Source organism: Dromaius novaehollandiae, chromosome 29 (genome assembly GCF_036370855.1).
Source record: "Dromaius novaehollandiae isolate bDroNov1 chromosome 29, bDroNov1.hap1, whole genome shotgun sequence".
In the NCBI taxonomy this organism is placed as follows: domain Eukaryota; kingdom Metazoa; phylum Chordata; class Aves; order Casuariiformes; family Dromaiidae; genus Dromaius; species Dromaius novaehollandiae.
In genome coordinates, this window is record NC_088126.1 from 2907183 (window position 1) to 2926273 (window position 19091).

General features: G+C 64.8%; 2 protein-coding genes across 2 annotated transcripts; both read left to right on the forward strand.

Moving 5' to 3' along the window:
* Positions 1–2362: 2362 nt before the first annotated feature.
* NDUFS2 (NADH:ubiquinone oxidoreductase core subunit S2) lies at positions 2363–13721 on the forward strand. The gene is made up of 14 exons (XM_064499019.1): positions 2363–2706; positions 2786–2889; positions 5704–5894; positions 7349–7469; positions 7997–8109; positions 8847–8921; positions 9187–9264; positions 9635–9720; positions 10169–10288; positions 10518–10647; positions 11318–11413; positions 11816–11899; positions 13325–13382; positions 13546–13721. Exons 1-14 carry the CDS (start codon positions 2378–2380, stop codon positions 13581–13583), a joined length of 1623 nt encoding a protein of 540 aa, XP_064355089.1. The 5' UTR covers positions 2363–2377; the 3' UTR covers positions 13584–13721.
* Positions 13722–13857: 136 nt separating this feature from the next.
* Positions 13858–18056, forward strand: FCER1G (Fc epsilon receptor Ig). The gene is made up of 5 exons (XM_064499023.1): positions 13858–14670; positions 15832–15923; positions 16182–16229; positions 16775–16798; positions 17603–18056. The coding sequence occupies exons 1-5, from the start codon at positions 14616–14618 to the stop codon at positions 17657–17659; spliced, it is 276 nt and encodes a 91-aa protein (XP_064355093.1). The 5' UTR covers positions 13858–14615; the 3' UTR covers positions 17660–18056.
* Positions 18057–19091: the final 1035 nt, after the last annotated feature.

Here is a 19091-nt window from a genome sequence, read left to right on the forward strand (position 1 = left end):
CCCCATCTCTCCATCCTTCTGTATCTCTCCGTCATCTCCTTCTTTCCCCATCCCTTCTGCCCATCCTCATCCCTCCTCGTCCCCTCCATCCCTCTCCCTTCCCTCCATCCCTCCGGCTCCTCTCTGCCCACCCCCAGCCTCATCCCTTCCCATCCCTCCCCCCTCCCTTTTCCCATCCCTCCGTCGCTCGCCGGCCCCTCCAGCCTCCCCATCCCTCTGTCCCGGCGCCCCGGCCCCCTCCCCGCGTCCGCTCTTCCCGGCAGGCAGCCGCACCGTGGTGTGTCACCGGCTTAAGTCACCGTAAGTCACCGCCTGTCCCCCGCCCAGGCCCCTTCCGCCCCCCCTCCGGCCAGCTGGGAGCTTGGCGCTGACCGCGGAAGGCCCCGAGCGAGGCAGGACACGGGCCGTATCCTGCTTCCGCCCTGCTCGTAAAGGGGGGCCGGGGCCCTTCCTGGTCCCCGCGCGGGGCCGGCACCCATCCGGCACCGCTGGCACCCGCCATCCCGCCCGGCGCCCCGGCCCGGCTCGGGGGCCCTGCACCCCCGGCGGAGAGGGGGCTGGAGGAGACGTCGCCGGAGCCGGCCGGGCCGCGGGCCCCGACCGCGCCGTCCCCGGCAGAACAAAAGGGTGACGCGGCCCCGCACAAAGGGCGCAGTGACACCCGCCGCCGCGGCACAAAGGGCCTCTGTGGCCCCGGCACCGGTGCTGCCGCGGCCCCGAGGCGCCGTGCCCGCGCGGGGCGAAGCGGGGTGGGGGACCCACTGCCAGCACCCCGCTGCCACCCTGGATGCCAGCACCACGCTCCCCTCTCCATGCCAGGCCCTGCCGTGCTCCGAAGCGGCATGGAGCCAGTTTTGCAAGCCGGGATTTCCGCAGCCGGAGCCAGGATTTGGCTGTGGGACTGGCTGTGGGCTCCCGTGCTGGCCGGTATCCGTCAGCTCCGGCATCTGCCGCATCCAGCATCCGCCAGCTCTGGCATCCGCCACATCCAGCATCCGCCAGCGCCGGCGTTGGTCACATCCAGCATCCGCCAGCACCGGCGTTGGTCACATCCAGCATCCGCTGGCTCCGGCAGCTGCTGGCTCTGGCATCCAGCGTTGCCTGGGCTCTGGCATCCGCCTGCTCCGGCTCTGGCACCTCCCGTGCTCCAGCAGCTGCTCGCTCCAACATCTTCCGGCTCCGGCTCCGCCGCATGCGGCATCGCCCAGGCTCCAGCATGCGCTGGCTGCAGCTGCAAAGCCCCCCCGGTCCCGTCCCCCCTCCCCTAAATGGGGGGAGACCTGCAGCGCCGTGCACAGCTGCGGAAAACCCCGGCGGTGGGCAAGCCCCCGGCTCGGCCCGAGGCTCGCCGCATGCCGTGGGTGCTGGCGGGGACCCATAGGTGCTACCCGCACCCTGAGCTCGCCCTGTCCCCTGGGGCTGAGGGGGGGCTCAGCGCCGCGGTGACTCCGGAGCATCCCCGGCTCCCGCGCACCCAGGGGTGCCGGCCTGGGGCCTGGGTGACCCCGGGGCTGACGCACGCGGGCGCGACCCCGGCTCGGGCGTCCCGGGCTGGGCGACGTCAGGGAGCGAGGTCGGGCCGGGCGCTGGGAAAGCCGGAATCGCCGGGGGGGAAGGGGCCGCCGGAGAGCGAGCGGGGGGCGCAGGCGCGGCGCGGGGCCGGCAGCGTGCTTTCCCCTAAGTGCCGTGCCCGTTCCCACATCCTCCGCGCTGACGTCACGCCAGGAACAGGCAGTTCCCGGCGGTTTCGACACGGAGCCGGCCGGCCGGCGGGCCTCGCAGCCCTGGGCACGCACACGCGTGTGCACACACGCACACGCACACACGGTCACAACCGCTCGCGAACACGCGGATGCACCCAGCCCACACGCACAAGCGTCTCAGCGCTCGATGCACGTGCCAAAACGTCCCGCTGCAGCTTCCCGGGGCGTCCCGGGAAGCCTTAAGGCTCCTCGCAGCCTCCCAGCGCCGCTGCCGCCGGCTTCCAGCTCCCGCTTCTGCTGCGGGAAGTCCCCAAGCTGGGGTGGCCCCAGGGCAGGGGGGTGCGGGGGACGCCAGCACGTCCCCAGCCCGGCCGCGCGCAGCCGGGTGCCGGCAGCTCCCAGCTGGAAGTCATCACGCTGCCGGGGAGCGGGCACCCGGCCCGGGACTCGTGCCCCGGCGGGGGGGGGGGGGGGACGGCCGTGACGTGGGCCCCGGCGGCTGCTGGCGTCACCTGTTTGGGAGCCCGGGACGGTGACGCCAGCGGGGCCGGGATGACTCCGAGGGCCCTGGGGACGCCGGAGGGGACGGGGCATGTGGACGCCGGCCATGGGACCTTGCCACAAAGGGCGCTGGCACGGCCGGGCTGTCCCCAGGTCCCCAAGGGGGGGGGGGAATGGACGCTGGAGCCCTGTCAGCCCCCTCGGTGCCCACGTGGCGCCCACGTGGCACCCCAATCCCCAGCACCCCCCAGCACCCACGTGGCACCCCAAACATCAGCAACCCCGAACGTCGCTCCACCGCCGCGGCTTTTGCCCCTAGTCAATATGGCGGCGCGGGACCCGGCCGCTTCCCTTGCCCTCACCAAACATGGCGCCCGCGCCGGCGACGCCGGGGGCTGTGCGTGCGCGTGCGCACTGCGGCAAAGGGCAAGATGGCGGCGCTGCGGGCGCTGTGGCGGCTGCGGGCACCTTCAGCGCCGCGGCTGGGGGCGGCCCCGGCCAGGTGAGAGCGGGCCCGGGCGGCGCGGCGCGGCTCGGCGGCGGGCGGCGGCGGGGCCTCACCGGCGTGTGTGTGTGCGCAGGGCGCGGCAATGGCAGCCCGACGTGGAGTGGGCGCAGCAGTTCGCCGGCGCCGTCATGTACCCGAGCAAGGAGACGGAGAAGTGGGTGCCGCCGCCCTGGAACGGTGAGCGCGGGGCCGGGGGTGAGGCTCCCGGGGCAGGCCTGGGCCAGCGAGGGGCTCCCTGGGTGCTGGGGGGTGCCCCAGGCCTGGCGGCCCTTGGTGGGTGCCGTGGGGCTCCTTCGGTCCTCAGTGGGTGTCCCAGACCCAGTGGGTGCTCGGGGGGTGCCCCAGGCCCGGGGAGGGGGTTTGGTGGGTGCCGTGGGTCAGTGTGGGGCTCCTTCGGTCCTCAGTGGGTGTCCCAGACCCAGTGGGTGCTCGGGGGGTGCCCCAGGCCCGGGGAGGGGGTTTGGTGGGTGCCGTGGGTCAGTGTGGGGCTCCTTCGGTCCTCAGTGGGTGTCCCAGGCCCAGTGGGTGCTCGGGGGGTGCCCCAGGCCCGGGGAGGGGGGTTTGGTGGGTGCCGTGGGTCAGTGTGGGGCTCCTTCGGTCCTCAGTGGGTGTCCCAGGCCCAGTGGGTGCTCGGGGGGTGCCCTAGGCCCAGGGGGGTGGTTTGGTGGGTGCCGTGGGTCAGTGTGGGGCTCCTTCGGTCCTCAGTGGGTGTCCCAGACCCAATGGGTGCTCAGGGGGGTGCCCCAGGCCTGGGGGGGGGGGTTGGTGGGTGCTCTGGGTTTCACCAGGTGCTTGGTGGGTAGCCTGGACCCAGGAGATGACTTGTGGCTTGAGCAGAGGCCTGGTGGGGCTGCAGGGGCCTGTTGGGTGCCTTGGGGTCCTGGGGCCCCAGCGGGTGCCTGGTAGGTGCCCTGGGCTGGGGGGTGCACGGCCGGTGTCCCAGCCCCGGGGAGTTCTTGGCGGCTGCCCTGGGCCGATCTGGGGCTTCCTGAGTGCTTGATGGGTGATGGACCCAGGGAGTGCCTGTAGCTCGAGTGGGGTCCTGGTGGGGCTGTGGAGATCTGGTGGGTGCCCTGGGGTCCTGGGTACCCAGGAGGAGCTTGGTAGGTGCTCTGGACCCAGTTGGTGCTTGGTGGGTACCTAGCACCAGGCTGGGGCTCATTGGATGTTGACCGGGTGGCTTGGGCTCCGGGGGTGCCCTTGGCTCAAGTGAAGGTCCAGTGGGTGCTCTGGGGGCCTTGGGCACTTGGATGCCCAGTAGATGCCAGGTGGGTGTGCTGGGCTCAGTAGGTGCTCAAGTGCCAGGCTAGGCCCAGTAGGTACCTTGGGTTTGGACAAGTATCCGTGGATCAAGTGAGGACCTGGGGGATGCCATGGAGCATGATGGTTTGGGGCTCTTGCCTGACCATTGGGAGCCCAGTGGGTGCTTGGTGGAGGCCCGGAGCCAGGTTGGGACTTGTTGGATTGACTGGTAGGAGCCTATGGCTCAGCGGGTGACTGGTTGGTGCCTGGGGGTGCAGGTCTGGGGTGACTGGGGTTTGTGCCAGGCAGGGACAGTTAGTGCCCGTCGGGGCCCCAAGCACCGGGACAGGCTGATCCTCTGGGTGAGGGGCCACCCACCTGCCAGAGGGATGAGTCCCACCGCTCTCAGTCCTCCCAGGATGCTCCCGCAGCTTGTGGGGGACTGGCATTGGGCAGGGCCCCACGGAGAAGCTCTGGCTGTGCCCTACAGCAGGGCTGTTAGAGGGGTTCCCGGCCGACCCCGTGGTAGCACAACCGCCCAGGAGCCACGTGTGTCTTGAGCATCGCTGTGGGGCTGGCGAGGCCTTTTCTTGGAGTTTCTGGGTCTGTCACTGCCACCGTTGGTGCTGCTGGTACTTAAGAGAAAGGTGTTTTGTGCAAAATGGATGGATTTTTGCTGCAGCCAGCATGGTCTCGTCTGAAAGACTTGATGTGGTAGCAATGAAAGGAAATGCAGAAGGCTCCTCAGTCTGATTTTTGGAGATCAGCAGAACCAGCAACACCAGACTACTCTGGTTTTATCGTAGGGCAGCCTGTGCCCATGTAGGCATAGTTTGGCAAGGCGGGCGTGGCGTCACGGGGGCGCGCGCAGTGCGGGGGTGCTATGGGTGTACGGACGTGAGTTCCCAGCGAGCTTTAGCCTCGTGTAGGGTGCTTTGGTGGGATGGCAGTGTGGCCATGCAGCGTGGCCAGGGTGGAAACAGCGGCAAAATCTCTTCAGCTATCTGTGTGGAGATCCCTTGCACCTTGTAGTGATTTAAGCTCCAAAAGGAATAGCTCACAGCTGCCAAACAGCTGGGACACAGCTGGTCCTGAGCTGCGTCCCGCGTTGCGTGAAGCGCGGTGGTGCTCTTGGGCCCAGCTCCGCTGGTGCAACGTCCTCTAGCTGCGCACGTTGGACAGCTTTCCCTTGCAGCAGCTCCAGGAGCAGTGGGTGGAGGGACGATCTGGCTGTTTGCGCTACCAGAGCTGCTGCGAGTAGTTTCTGCACTGGGCACGGGTCGGGTTTTGAATATTTTACCCTTCAGGAACCTCATATCGCCGTTTTGGCTTTGCAAGGCCCCCAGGCCCTCGGAGGAGGTGGTTTTGGGAGATGCATTGCTCTTCCTCAGGCTGCCCCGCTGATCTCTGCTGGGTCTGAGTCCCCTCTGCGAGCTCAGCTCATGGAGCTGTTCGGTGCGCTCTGTGCGCCAGGAACAGCGGCGAGCGAGGACTCGGCGTCCAGAAGGCAGAGGCGAGCCCTTGGACCTGCCCCACGAGTCTTGCGTTCGGCCAAGATGGGAACCGTCTGTCGGGATGTTGTGTTCCCCGTATCTAGCCAAGCGCTGAGCTTGGCTGAGACATCTGTGCGCTGCGGGCCGAGCGCATTTGCGCTGCCAGGGCCCCAGTGCTTCTGAAGGGAGGTGGACAGTTCTCCCTGCCTGGAGATGCGTGCTCTAACCTGGCTCTCCTCCTTGCTCCCCCGAGCAGACAAGGACCCTCCGGCTCACAAGAAGGTCTCTAGCTTGACCATAAACTTTGGGCCGCAGCACCCGGCTGCCCATGGGGTCCTGCGGCTGGTCATGGAGCTGAGCGGGGAGACCGTGAAGAGGTGCGACCCGCACGTTGGCCTGCTGCACCGAGGCACCGAGAAGCTCATTGAGTACAAGACTTATCTCCAGGTAATCTGCAGCGGGGCTTGGGAGGTCTTCTGAGCCTCCGAGGTTGCCTCTTGCGGAGGAGATGGCCTGAGAAGCGTGCTGGGGGTGTCCAAAGGGAGCTGTGGAGGAGCCCGATGCCGAGCCTTTCCCGCTTGTATTGTGGTTCGATCAACAGATCGTTCTCCCTCTGCGTCCAGAGAGGAGCTGTCAGCTCAGGGGTCGTTTTTTGTCTGTAAGGTGCTGCGAGGTTTTCAGTGAAGTGTTAGGCAAGTGGTGAGGAGAGCCAAGGTATGTCCTTTCGCTCTAAGAGTAAGAGAAAACCAGGCCGTTCGTGTCTGTGGCCGTCTAATCTGATACGTCAGCAGCCTTCTGGAGCGCTGGAAGTGGATTTCATTGCCTGTCAGAGTTTGCAGTGGTGTTTGTAAACAGAGCTCTGCAGATTTATTATCCCAGATTTATTATCCCAGTCAGATTTAACCTTTCTGCCAGCAGGAGGAACAGCTCCTGAAATAACGCAGTCCCAGTAAGGGGAGGAGCAGCACGGAGTGGGCAGGGAGCTGGGAGCGCAAGGCGCAGGGCCAAGGCAGTGTTGGCCGCTGCAGCTTTGGGAGAGCCGTGACGGCTGTGCTCAGCTGTCCCCTGGTGCCTGCCGGACACCGGCACCGAAAGAGTCGGTTCTCAGCAGGGGTGGCTGGCGTGTGCTGTGGATGCTGGGTGGAAATGCAGCCTGCGTCCCCCTGTGAGCTGGGTGGAGCAGAGCAGAGAGCCTGGAGCTCTCACGGGACACACCAAACTCATGGCATCAATGTGAGCCACAAAACTCTGGCAGAAGGACTTTCTCCTTGTGTTCCTTCAAGCCTCATCCCAAGGAGAGGGTAGGCTGTCTGCAGGGAGGGAGACTCTGCTTGCCTGCCTGGGGCTGGAGCTTTTGGGCTTTGTGGCTCATGTTCTCTGGGAAGATGGAAAAATCTGTCATCGTGCTCCAACGTGCAGCCTCGCAAAGCTCCAGGGGCTGCCTGGGCCCTGTGCGCGGGGTAGCGTCTGGCAGAGGACTTCAGCGCGTTTCTCTCTGTCAGGAAGGCCTAGAAGGACCTGTAGCTCGTGGTTGGCATTTGACCAGGAAGATGCTATGGAAACTGGGGCAAATCCCTGCTGGGGACTGTCACCAGCTGTGTGCTGGAGGGACACCTCTTCTCTGGGGAGAGCTGAGGGGTGGTGGGAACACCCAGAACGCTGGGCAGGGCATGTCCGAGGTCTTTCTGCTCTGCTGTTGCAGCTGTGCTGCTCCTGCCCTCTGCGTGGTCGTGCCACCTGTGTCCCCTCCGTGGAGGGTGAGGCAATGGGCGAGCTGAGGTTGGTGTCCGTATCTGAGCACTGCCCGAGTTGGATGAAGTCTCCGAGTGCTTGTGGCAGTCCCGAGCCTTCGCTGGTTGCGAGTGCAGGACGTGGCTTCTCAGGGACGTTTCTCTTGGCAGGCGTTGCCCTATTTTGACCGTCTCGACTACGTGTCCATGATGTGCAATGAACAAGCCTACTCCCTGGCTGTGGAGAAGCTGCTCAACATCCAACCGCCTCTGAGGGCTCAGTGGATCCGAGGTGAGAGCAATCCCACGCACCTCTGGAGCCTTACCCTGGATGTTCCAGCTCCCGTCCCCCAGACAAGCGTCCCCCGAGCCCTTGCCTTGCTTCCCTGCCCACCCCGTGGCACTGTCAGGGTCTCATTTGTCAAGGTTTTGGCCGTGATGTGGGCAGAGGAATCCCACTGGTCTGTCCCTGCTTGGCAGCCGCAGATGCTTGCGAGGAGGAGGCATGATTCCTGCCCCACTGCGTTCAGTTTGGGGCAGCTGGGTGATGCCCTGCCTGTAGAAACGACGAGGGGAGGAGGCCTCCTTCTGAGCCGGGTGGTTTCTCCCCACTTCTCCCACCTCAGTGGGGTCAGGGCTGTGCCCCCGCCTTTCCAAGGCCAGCTCTCTGCTTTCCACTGCTTCGCTGCCTCTAGGCAGGGGCAGGCCCTGTGTCCTGGCCGGCTCAGCCCCAAGTGTCCCTTCCCTGGGGGGCAGTACGGGGACTCTGTGCAGGAGATGGGGGTGCTCCTCCCTCTAACGTGCCGTCTCTGCCCCCAGTCCTCTTTGCAGAGATAACCCGGCTCCTGAATCACATCATGGCTGTCACCACGCATGCGCTGGACATCGGGGCCATGACCCCCTTCTTCTGGATGTTTGAGGAGAGAGAGAAGGTAAAAACCAGGAGAGCTGTACCGAGGGCCTGCTGGGGCCCGGCAGAGCTGCCAGCCCTTCTCTGGGAAGGCCACTCTCCTCACAGAGGTGGTCAGGAAGAGGACAGGAGATCTCCCCGTAGACCTGGGGAGGACAGGAGATCTCCCCGTAGACCTGGGGAGGACAGCCTTCCCGCAGGAGAAGGTGTTTCAAGCCTTAGCTCCTAAAAGGGGTTGTGCTGAGGAGGAATTGCTATGGGCAACCAGCCACCAGACTGTGGTTTGGCCTGCCTGGAGGTTGCAGACCTGGAGTTTTTGATCCCCTTGGGGTTTCTTTAAGGACCGAGCACTGCGGGAGGTCAAGTGCTGGAGGATGCTGTAGGTCTGACCTCAGATGTGGTTGGAACAGGAGTAATTTCAAGGGAGGCTGGGAGGCCACAGCCACGCTTGTGGGTAGGGTGACTGACTCATGACCATCAGCTGGAGCCAACCAGCCCTCCTGGAAAACCTTTGCACACTTTCTCATTCACTGGCTGCTCCGAGAGGGGCTTTAGTGAGGGTTTTGCAGCAAGAGCCATTCTTGCATGAGGCCCCAGAGCTTTCCATGAGGAAAAGCTGCATCCACGATGTCACAGGGGTGGATTTGGGGCTGAGCGCTACCCGCAGACACGGGGTGAGTGCCCTGTATCCTCCTGCGCCCTCAGAGTCTGGGTGCCATGCCGTGCCTGGGTGCAGCGGGCTCATTTCTCTCCCTGCAGATGTTTGAGTTCTACGAGCGGGTCTCCGGGGCTCGGATGCACGCGGCCTACATCCGACCCGGGGGGGTGCACCAGGTAAGGGCTGCCGCGCGGCTTCCCTCGGCCTCTGCGGGAGCCTGGTTGCTCGGCATCGTCCGTGAGCTGGGTTGGACTGGCACGTTGTCACCGCTGGTGCTGGGTCTCACTGGGATGCTAGAGAACGGCTCCCTCTCCAATCTGGTGGAGGTGTGCGGGGCATCCCTGTGTCCCCGTGCGGGTGACTGTCCCTCCAGCACCTCCCAGCCTGCGGCCTTGGTGCTGCTGGCTGTGCGTGGAGACATCTCGCCCACTTCACATGCAGGACCTGCCCCTGGGGCTGATGGACGACATCTACGAGTTTGTGAAGAACTTCTCCACGCGGATAGATGAGGTGGAAGAGGTGAGACTCTGGGATGAGCAGCTCCGTGACATGGGAATGGGAGCCATGTCCCTCTTGCAAGCTGGGAGAGAAGGACGGTCCCCATTTCCCAGCACCTTGAGAGCTGTCTTAGAGGGGTGGGATCTGAATGGCCTGTCCCCGCTCTCCTCTGGGCACGGCCAGCATGGGGTTATTCCCCCAGCAATTTGGTGGCACAAGTGCCAGTGGGTCGAGCTGGCTGCCACCACACGATAGCTAAAAGGCACATCCAGCACCAGCAGGGCTAAAAATCTCTGCCAAGAGGCAGGGGACTGCACGGGGGGGAGATGGCGGGGTAGCCCTGCCTCACCTTGGTGCTGCGGATGGGCTGCTAACACCCTGCTGCCTGCAGATGCTCACTAACAACCGCATCTGGAAGAACCGCACGGTCGACATCGGGGTCATAACGGCGGAGGAGGCTCTCAACTACGGGTTCAGGTGGGTCTTGCGGTCTGGGGACGCTTGCCGAGGTGGCTCAGCCTCCTGCCAGCGTCGAGCTGTGTCTTCTTCCCTGGCCTGGTGCCAAGCACGGGGCTGAAGGGAGCGGGGAGGCCGGGAAGGAGACGTGGGGATGTTGTGGGCTCCCTCCTTGGCTCTGGAGGGTAGGGGCCAGCCCCTGGCAGCCCTCCAGGCAGCCCCACAAGGATCAGAGCTGAACGCAGAGAGCTCAGCCCTGCCTGCGCAGGTCCCAAGAGCTGATCAGAGGTGTCTAAGGGACTGATAATTGTCACAGTGGTGCCACCCAGTGGCTGCAGAGTGGCTGGAGCTGTGACTCCGTGTCCCGCTGTCCCTATGCACCTGCAGTCCCTAAGCCATCCTTCTGGGAGGTCCTGGCTGCTGTGGACCCCAATTTGTGCCTGTCACTTACCTGGTTCTCTTTGCCCAGCGGGGTGATGCTACGGGGCTCAGGAATCCACTGGGATCTGCGCAAAACCCAGCCCTACGACGTGTACGACCAGGTGGAATTCGACGTCCCCATAGGCTCTCGGGGCGACTGCTACGACAGGTACGTGGTGCCCCGCTCTGTGCAGGATGTGTTCCCCGCTGGGCAGGGTGCTGGGGGACCCTCTGCAGCGTCCTGGGGCCTTGGCAGGGTTGGACCTGCTCCGTGGATCACGTGGGGCCGTGGTTTCCCCACGGGGCGCTGGTCCTGAGCGGCGTGGAGTCTCCGCCGTGGCTCTGGCAGCCCGGCAGTTACCCGCTTTGCGGCTGAGCCCCTGTCTCTGCCCTCCCAGGTACCTGTGCCGCGTGGAGGAGATGCGCCAGTCCCTCCGCATCATCCTTCAATGCCTCAACAAGATGCCGGAGGGGGAGATCAAAGTGGACGACGCCAAAATCTCCCCTCCGAAAAGGGCAGAGATGAAGGTAAAAGCCACGTTCCTCTCCTACCGCCCCATCCCAACGGGCCTCGCTGCGGGCGCGCGGTGACGACACAAGCGCTCAGCAGCGTGAGCGGGCTGAGGTCTTGCTGGCTGCGTGTCAGCGCTCGTGCTGGCGAGCAGGAAGTGTGGTTTGGTGTCACACTCTCGTGCTGAAGTTTTGGCCTGTGACATCTGCCTCTGCATCTTGCTCTGCCCTGCCGGGTGGGCGGGGGGTGTTGTGCGGATGTTCGGCTGGGGAATTGCCTGGCCTCTTTCGCGCCGCGTACCCTCCAGCCAGCTCTGGCCACACGTGGGTGGGGAGGAAGGCTTTGTGCTGAGCGCTTCTGAGCGCCGGTGAGTTTGCTACAAGCTGCCTTTTGGCTAAGATGGTTGCAGCAAAGGCCAGGGCCTGCTGTGAGCTGGTCAAGCCCAGCGAGATGATCTGATGGGCCCTGCCCTGCCTTATCGCTTCGGCTTCCCACGCTGTTGCTGCTGTTGGCCCTGGTTCCCGTGGCTGCGGCTTTGCTCTTTGTCAGCAGCCGTTGCGGAGCGGGCAGGGACACGTGCAGCGTTTTCTGCTTGCGTGTGTCCCCGGCACGCGCGGGGTCACGTGCCTGCCCTGCCGCAGGCGAGCTGCGTGGGCCCTCTGCCACGGTGACCTCCTCTCTTTGCAGACCTCCATGGAGTCCCTGATTCATCACTTCAAGCTCTACACAGAGGGCTACCAGGTGCCCCCTGGAGCCACCTACACGGCCATCGAAGCCCCCAAGGTGCCCGTTCCCGTTGCATTCATGGAGCAGTGGGCTCTGTGGTGTGGCTAATCCCACCCTGGCCAGCACCCGGCACTGCCAGCGGGGTGGGAGAAGGGTGCTGGCTGCATGGGGTGGTGGGTGCCTGTCCTGGTTGGCAATGTGCAAACAGCCGCTGGCCCTGGCTGCCCCTTGACGCTCCTGGGGAGGTGACAACGCTCCTGTGACCAGGTAGCTGAAGGCCTAAAGCCTCTTGTAGCCTTCTTGCTACCCAAATCACACGTGTGGGCCGTGCCATCCCCTGGGTCTCTTCTCTCACATGAGAGTGGTGTTTGTTGGGCTGGACACAGCCTGTGTTGCTGGGTCCTTGCAGCCCCTTGACAACGTTGCCGCTTCTCACCAACTCTCCCCGTGTCCTTGCAGGGTGAATTCGGCGTCTACCTTGTCTCGGATGGCAGCAGCCGCCCCTACCGCTGCAAGATCAAGGCGCCTGGATTTGCTCACCTGGTAGGCGATCCAGCGCTGGTGTGGCTGGGCGCGGTGCAGCCGTGCTGTGGGGCTGGAGGAGCGGGGGAAGCTGAGGATGTGCCGCTACAAGGGTGTGATGTGGGCTGGAGCCACCGCGGGGCTTCTCCTTCGGAAGGAGAAAGAGGGGGATAGTTCCAGCCCGCTGGCCGGGCAGGTTGGGTGCCCCATGTGTTTGGCCTTGGGTGCGTCTGGTGGTGCCAACCAAGGACTCCTCGTGGCCCTGCTCCCGGGGACAAGGCCTGGCCCGTCTGGCTCAAAGCAGAAGGATGTCTCCAGGGAGCTGGCTGTGATCCGTGTGTCCCTGGTCCTTGCTGGTCAAAGGGATGTGGCTCAGCAGACGCTGGCTCTTTCTGGGATGAACTTTCTTCCCCACTGTCCACGCTGAGCTCACTCCAAGTGCAGCCCTAACCCTGGAGGCTTGGGCAGAGGCCGAAGGGCTGTCGGTCGCGTGTCCCCGACATCGGCAGCCCCTGGTGCAGCTCTTCCCAGTCTCATGGGACCCTCCAGGCCACACGGTGCTTGGGGGGCTCTTGGCTCAGGCTGGAGGGAGCTGCTGGACCGCAGGACGCTGCGAGTGTTGCCGGGATTTAGTGGGGGCACAGCCGCGTGTGGCAGAGCCAGCCAAGGCCCTTCCCTGCTCCTTCGGGGCATGGTTGCTCCTGACTGTCCCTTTGCTGCTGCTTGCTCCGAGGCCTCTCGTGCTTCTGCTGTTAGAGCTGGTTTCCTTTCTCTGCTGATAGCTGACCACTTCCTTCCCCAAAGAAGGGCCCGCGCTGCCGGGCTGCGCACCCTCCGCTGCCGGACCCCTGCCCCGGGACGCGGGAGCTGGGCTGCGCTGGGCGTGGGGACCAGCACCGGGGTCTGAGGCTTGCTGCCAGCACCGCGCCCCTCTTCGGAAGTGGGGAGCGAGGACGGGCAGCGCCAGGCCCCGCTTGGCTCCTGCGCTAGAGTTCGTGCTGTTGCGCAAAGCCCGGCTTGGGCCAAGATCCAGGAGATCTGCGGCTCAAATGTGGAAACGTCAGCCTGGGTGAGAGGCAGGGACGTTTCTCCTTGGATTGGGCAATCCGGCAGCTGCTAACAGCTAGTTGTAGGATCAACCAAAGCTGTGCTGGCTCTACTCCTTACTGCTTCTCTTTGTGTCACCTGTGTGGTGGATGTGACAGTGGCTAGCAGCGAAGGGCACAGCGCCGGGTCGAGGGTGCTGTGCATCCTCAGGAAAGTCCTCAAGAGCCCCATGGAGCTCTGTCCTTGTCATACCTCACCACGTCCCAAGACAGAGGCCAGGGTGACGGCTTGTCAAGGGCCTCCCTGAGCTTTGGGCAAGGCTCAGGTGCCCCCGACCATTGTCTTGGCAGAGGAGGAAGGCTCCGGGCTGACGTGGGTGCTCTGTACTCTCTCCCCTAGGCCGGACTGGATAGGATGTCGCAGGGCCACATGCTGGCAGATGTCGTGGCCATCATCGGTACGTTTGGCTCCTTGGCCTGAGGCTTGAGCGCTTGCAGCTGCAGGGCTGCACAAGCCCTCAGGCTGCTGGTTCTTACTGGGGGGCTCCTTCCCCGCTCTTGGGGGCTGGATTAGGGGCCCGGGGTTTGACTCTGCCCTAATCCCTCTCCTCCTCTCGCCAGGCACGCAGGACATCGTCTTCGGAGAAGTGGACCGGTGAGGTGGTGGCCCTGCTGCACCTGTCCTGTGGTGTGTGCTGCCCTGCGTGCGGGGGGGCCCCGGGCTCTCCCTCCTCTGCCTCGTGCTCTGTGTTCTTCATCTGAAGTCAAATAAAGACGAAACTGCCTGCTGCCTCTTGCTCAGCTCGCAGCTGCCACCTGTGTCCCCACTGTCACCCTGCCTCAGCCCTGCACCTCCGTCTGAAACTGGGTGAAACCCTGCTTTTTCTCCCTTTTCTTGTGTGAGGCTTGTGGTCAAGAGCTTCCCTTCCCTCCGTCTGTGGCTCCTGGTCACGTCCTCCATCCCCGGGAGGATCCTCCCTCGAGGGCAGTTTCCCCAGCCTGCGGGAGACCAGAGGGAGATTTTGTGGGATTTTACTGGAGTTGTTCTGCCTCGACTTCCCCCCAGCTGCCTCGGCGCCGTGGGGCTGCAGGTCGGGGCTTTCCCTGCCGCGAGGCCTGTGGAGGAGCAGGCTTCGAGCTGACACCGAGGGCACTGTCCCCGGCGAGCCCCGCGAGAGGCACCGCGGTCGCTCGGCACGGCCTGACTCATAGCCGCCAGCTTCCTCTTGGGGGGACGACAGTGATTCCTCAGCCCATCGGAGCCCCAGGGGCTGGGAAGTGGGGTTTGCCTGGGTACCGGCTCCCGCTCTCCCAGCCCCATTCCCAACCGGGGTGCTGTGAGCGGAGAGCTGGGCCCCAGCGTGTCTGGGGCTGGCTACGGGCTTGGCACGCGATGCTTGGGGCCAGCTCACGTAGCCCTTGAGCAATTGCCCTGATAAGCACTCGCTGCCTTTTCCTGGAAGAGAAACCAGCCTCCGTGGCCTGGCTAGTTCCCTAACGCAGCCTGGGTCTGAGAAAAGGAAACGGTGCTGGGCTTGGAGGGCGGGGGGGGCAAGGGAGACGTAAGCCCTGAGCGGAGGAAGGCGTTTGCTCTCCGGTTGCGGAGCCTTCGGCTGACTCAAACGCAACGCCCCGGCCGGCCGGACGCTGCCGCGGAGGTGCGGGGGGCCCGGCTCGGCCGCGGCGCGAGGATGACCGCCCACCTTGTGCTCGTTTTGGTGCTGCTCCTCCAGGCCCAAGCAGCAGGTAGGGGTCTTGGGGGGGTCCCAGAGCCCCGTGAGCACCGTTGGCTTCGGGCTGGGGAGGGCCGTGCCTCGTGCTGGGAAGGGAGAATGCCTGGAGGAGGCCGCTGAGGCTATGGAAAGGCTCAGGGCCTGGGCTACGGACCCGGACTGGGCCTGCGTTCCTCGCTTTGGCTTGTTCAGTGCTGTCCTTGTGCTCTGGCCGGCACCTTTGGGGCGAGATGGGCTCCTCCAGGATCCCTCCTATTGCCGAGGGGGCTGCGGATCTGCTGGCGCCCTCCAGCATGGAGACGTGGCCCCGTCTTTGCCCTTCCCATCTGATCCTTGGTCCCAGTGGCAGCAGTGGGGCGGTGGAAATGGGCACCCGGGGTGGACAGGGATGGCTGTGTGCGCTGAGCACCACGGCAGGGAGCCCGGGTGTCCTAGTGCGGCTCTGCCACGTCTCACGGGCTTGTGCTGCTCCCACCAGCCTGGGATGTGGGATCCCCTCTGCAGCTGGGGATCCCAGCACCCCTGGGTGGCTCAGCACCCTCCAGGTACCTGATTTCACCCCCAATTTGGGGTCGGAGCGGGTTGGTGGCACCCCCTGGGTTTTGTGTCTTGCATCAGCTCTGTGGGTTCAGGCACCTCCTGCCCAGGGTAGACCTGTTGGCTCTTGGAAAGGACGGTGCCACCCGTGATCCTGCCAAGCTGAATCTGTGCCAGCTCCGTGTCCTGCTCAACACGGCAGCGGCGGTGGTCTCCGTGCCCCCCTGATGCCCCCGTCCCAGGCCTCGCTCAGGGTTTTGCGCGCTTGCACCCGCCTCTCCTCCGCCGGCCCCGCTGCTATTTCTGTGCTGGCCAGTGCGGGAGGCGAGGAGCTATATTCAGCCCAGCCTCGCAGCTTCGGCTTTTGATGCTCTCGCTGAGACGTCGCAGAGCTCGCAGGGGGGGCTGGATCCGGCCCTTTCGCAGCCACCTTCCGTGGGGCTGGAGGAGAGGCAGCAAGGAGCCGGGGCCGGCATCGCCCGGGGGCTGCTCGAGCGAAGGTCCAAGGCGGGTGACGGCTGGACGTGGCGGAGCTGAGCTCCGGCCTGGGGCGCAGGTGACGGCAGCCCAGGGTCCCAGCGCACGCGGGGTGCAGCGCTGCCTTCGGGGCACCCACGCTCTCTCTGTCCTCCCCCAGAGGCCCTGATGGAGCCGGAGCTGTGCTACGTCCTGGACGCCATCCTCTTCCTCTACGGCGTTGTCCTCACTGTCCTTTATTGCCGCCTAAAGGTGAGTGGCCGGTGGCCGGCCCGTGCTCGAGGCCACATCCGCGCCGCTGCCGACGGGGACCGGCCTCCATCCCTGCCCTGCCCCGGGCACCCGGAGGCTGCAGCACCCACGGCCGGGTGCGTCCCGGGGTCCCCAGCGGTGGCCGTGGCAGGGAATAACCCTCCCGCAGACCCCGGTTTTTGGGGGACGGTGTCCGTGGAGGCTTCGGCGAGTGCTGACTCGGCGAAGAGCCCATCCAGGGTTTTTTCCTTCCTGCAGCTCCAGCTTCAGAGAGCATCCAAAGACAGTGCCAGAGCAGCCAGGGAGGTGAGGCGCTTTTCTCTCTGCCCTTCTTCGTTTCCAAACTGCCCAAACCCTCCGTGGCCCCAGCCCGGAGCTGAGGGCAAGCAGGAGAGAAATGAAGGGGCTTTGGGGGGGGGGGGGCACCCCTGGGTCAGTGTTAGGCTGGGCTTGTCCCCAGGGCAGCGGGCTTTTGGCAGTGTCCGGACACACCAGCAAACGGTCCTGAAACCGTAGTGGAAAATTCCCAGGTGGAACAGGAAAGGGAAATGATGGGGAATGGGAGCAAAATTGTGCCAGGGGAAGCTGTGCCTGCCCTGAAGGATCCCAGGGACTGGCGGGGGCTGGGCTAGGGGTGAAGCGAGCCCGAGGCATCTCCCCATCGGCGCAGGAGAAAAATCTGCCCGTGCTGATTCTCGGTTTCCTCTTCTGCCTGCGGTCGCGGCGTGGACAGGGAGTGCGGGGAGGCCGGAGGGCTGCTGGGGAGGGGGTGGCTCGGCCGTGCCAGGGCGGAAGCGGCTTTTCCTTCCCAACCCGCTGGGAACAGCTCTCTTTCTCTTTCTCTTCTGCAGCAAAAAGGAGAACCCATCTACACCGTAAGTCATCCCGGTTTGCTGCCCCTTCGGCCCCACATAAGGCAGCTGATGGGTGCTGTATCCCATGGGTGCTGTATCCCATGGGTGCCATATCCCACAAGGTGCCATATCTCAGGGGGTGCCATATCCCATGGGATCCATGTCTTGCAAGTTGTCTATCCCATGGGGTGCCCAATCGCACGGGGTGTCATATCCCATGGGGTGCTGTATCTTTTGGGGTGCCCTATACCATTTGGTCCATAGCGGTTGGGTGCTCTATCCCATCAGGTGCCCAATCCCATGGGGTTCATATCATGTGGGGTACCTTATCCCATGGGTGCTGTATCCCATCGGGTGCCCTATCCCATGGGGTCCCTATCTCGTGAGATGCTGTATCTCATGGGGTCCATGTCCCGCAATTGCCCTATCCTGTGGGGTGCTGTATCCCATGGGGTGCTGTATCCCTTGGGTGCTGTATCCTTTGGGTGCTGTATCCTTTGGGTGCTGTATCCCACGAGGTGCTATATCTCATGGGGTCCATAACCCATAGGTGCCCTATATCCTATAGATGCCATATCCTATGAATGCCATATCCCACAGGGTGATGTATCCCATGGGTGCCATACCCCATGGGGCCCATATCCACAGGGTGCTGTATCCCATGGGTGCCGTATCCCGCGGGTGCCATGTCCCAGGGGTGCTGTATCCGTGCAGGCACCCAGCAGTGGCCGTGGCAGGCGGCCTCGCTCGCTCCGACGCTCCCGGGCTCGCGTGGCCCACGACGCTCCCGTAACCCCCCGCCGCCGTCTCCCCTCTCCTGCGCAGGGGCTCAGCATGGAAAGCCAGGAGATGTACGAAACCCTGGAGCCCAAAAGCTCCTAGGGGCTGCGGAGCAGCGCGGACCCCCGGCGTCACCGCGAGGGCTTCCCCGCGCCCCGGCCCTCCCCACCGCCCGCTGCGCCAGGCTCGGCTCGGCCTCGCCGGTTCCAGCGCAGAAGAGCTGCAGATGTTCCTCCTCGACCCTCGCGCTTGGCCCTGACCCCTGAAGTCGCTGTCCCCGAAGGCCAAAGCCGACTCTGCTGCCCTCTCCGTCCTCTGCGCTCTCCTGGCTGGATTCATCTGGGGGAGGTCACAGCAGCGTGACCGCTCGTTCCCTTTGGGTTTTTCCTCCCCAAATGGGCTGCTGAGCCCCCCAAATCCACTTTTACAAATTCTGCCGTAGAACACCTGGAAGCCCCCCGCAATGGGGAAGAGGGAAACGGTCTCCAGGGAAAAGCGTCGAGTTCCTCAGCCAGGACTGAGCTGGGAAGAGCCAGAGGAAGCTCTGGGCCTGGGGACTGGCCAGGGGAGATGTCCCCGCGTGTCCCATCGCGGGTTGGAGGTGGCACGAGGGACACCTTGCCCCGAGCCTGTGGGGCTGCCTGTGCCTCCCTGGCTAGCGGCTTTTGCCTCTGCGGGTTGTGAATGGGGAGCTGGAGTCTTTTCTGGGTGGGAAAAGGCCAATTTTGAGCCCTGGCTCTTCTGCATGACCAGGGCGCTCCAAGCTGGGCAGCAGAGCCCTGCAGAGCCCCCAGGTCCCTTCTTGCCATGAAATGGCCCTTCCTGAAGACCCAGCGTGTCTGGTGGCAGCATCTCTACCTAAAGATGCCCCAACAGCTCCCGTCGTAACGGGATACTTCGAGTTTTCAAGGAAATAAAGCTCTTCTGGAAGCTCTCTATGTGCTTGTGTGCCCAACACCGCCGCGAAAACCCGGCGCGCGAATTGGGGAAGTCGCCGGGAGGTTCGAGGGGAAAAGGGAGGGAGCTGCCTTCCCCCCCACTGCACCCCGAAAGCCGCTTTCCAGGGCCAGGCCGGTGGGAGCCCCTGGGTGCCCCACGCCGCGCCGTGCCGGGCGCCCACGGCACCTGCCGGGTGCTCTTCGCCGCGAGCTATTTGGGGCCCGACCGCGTGATTTCCGCGCTGCCCCGAGGTCGACGCAAAAACAGGATGCGCTGTGTCGGCGGGCGGGTGTCACCGATAGGGACGCTCTCCGGGCGGAAGAGCGGGTGCCAACCGCATCCCTGCCCCACGGCGTCAGCGCCCCGAGCGGTGCCGGGCTTCGTCCCGGGGCAGAGCAGCACCTTGCGCCGGAGCCGGGGTGAGCGCGGAGCCACCACGGCGATTCGGGGTGCGGGAGCGGCTGGGGGTGCGGGGCTGGTGCCAGCTCCCGCAGCGAGGTCCCAGCATCCACATCGGGGTCCCAGCACCCACAGGAGCATCCCAGCACCCTTGACAAGGTCCAGCACCCACACGGGGGTCCCAGCACCCTTGACA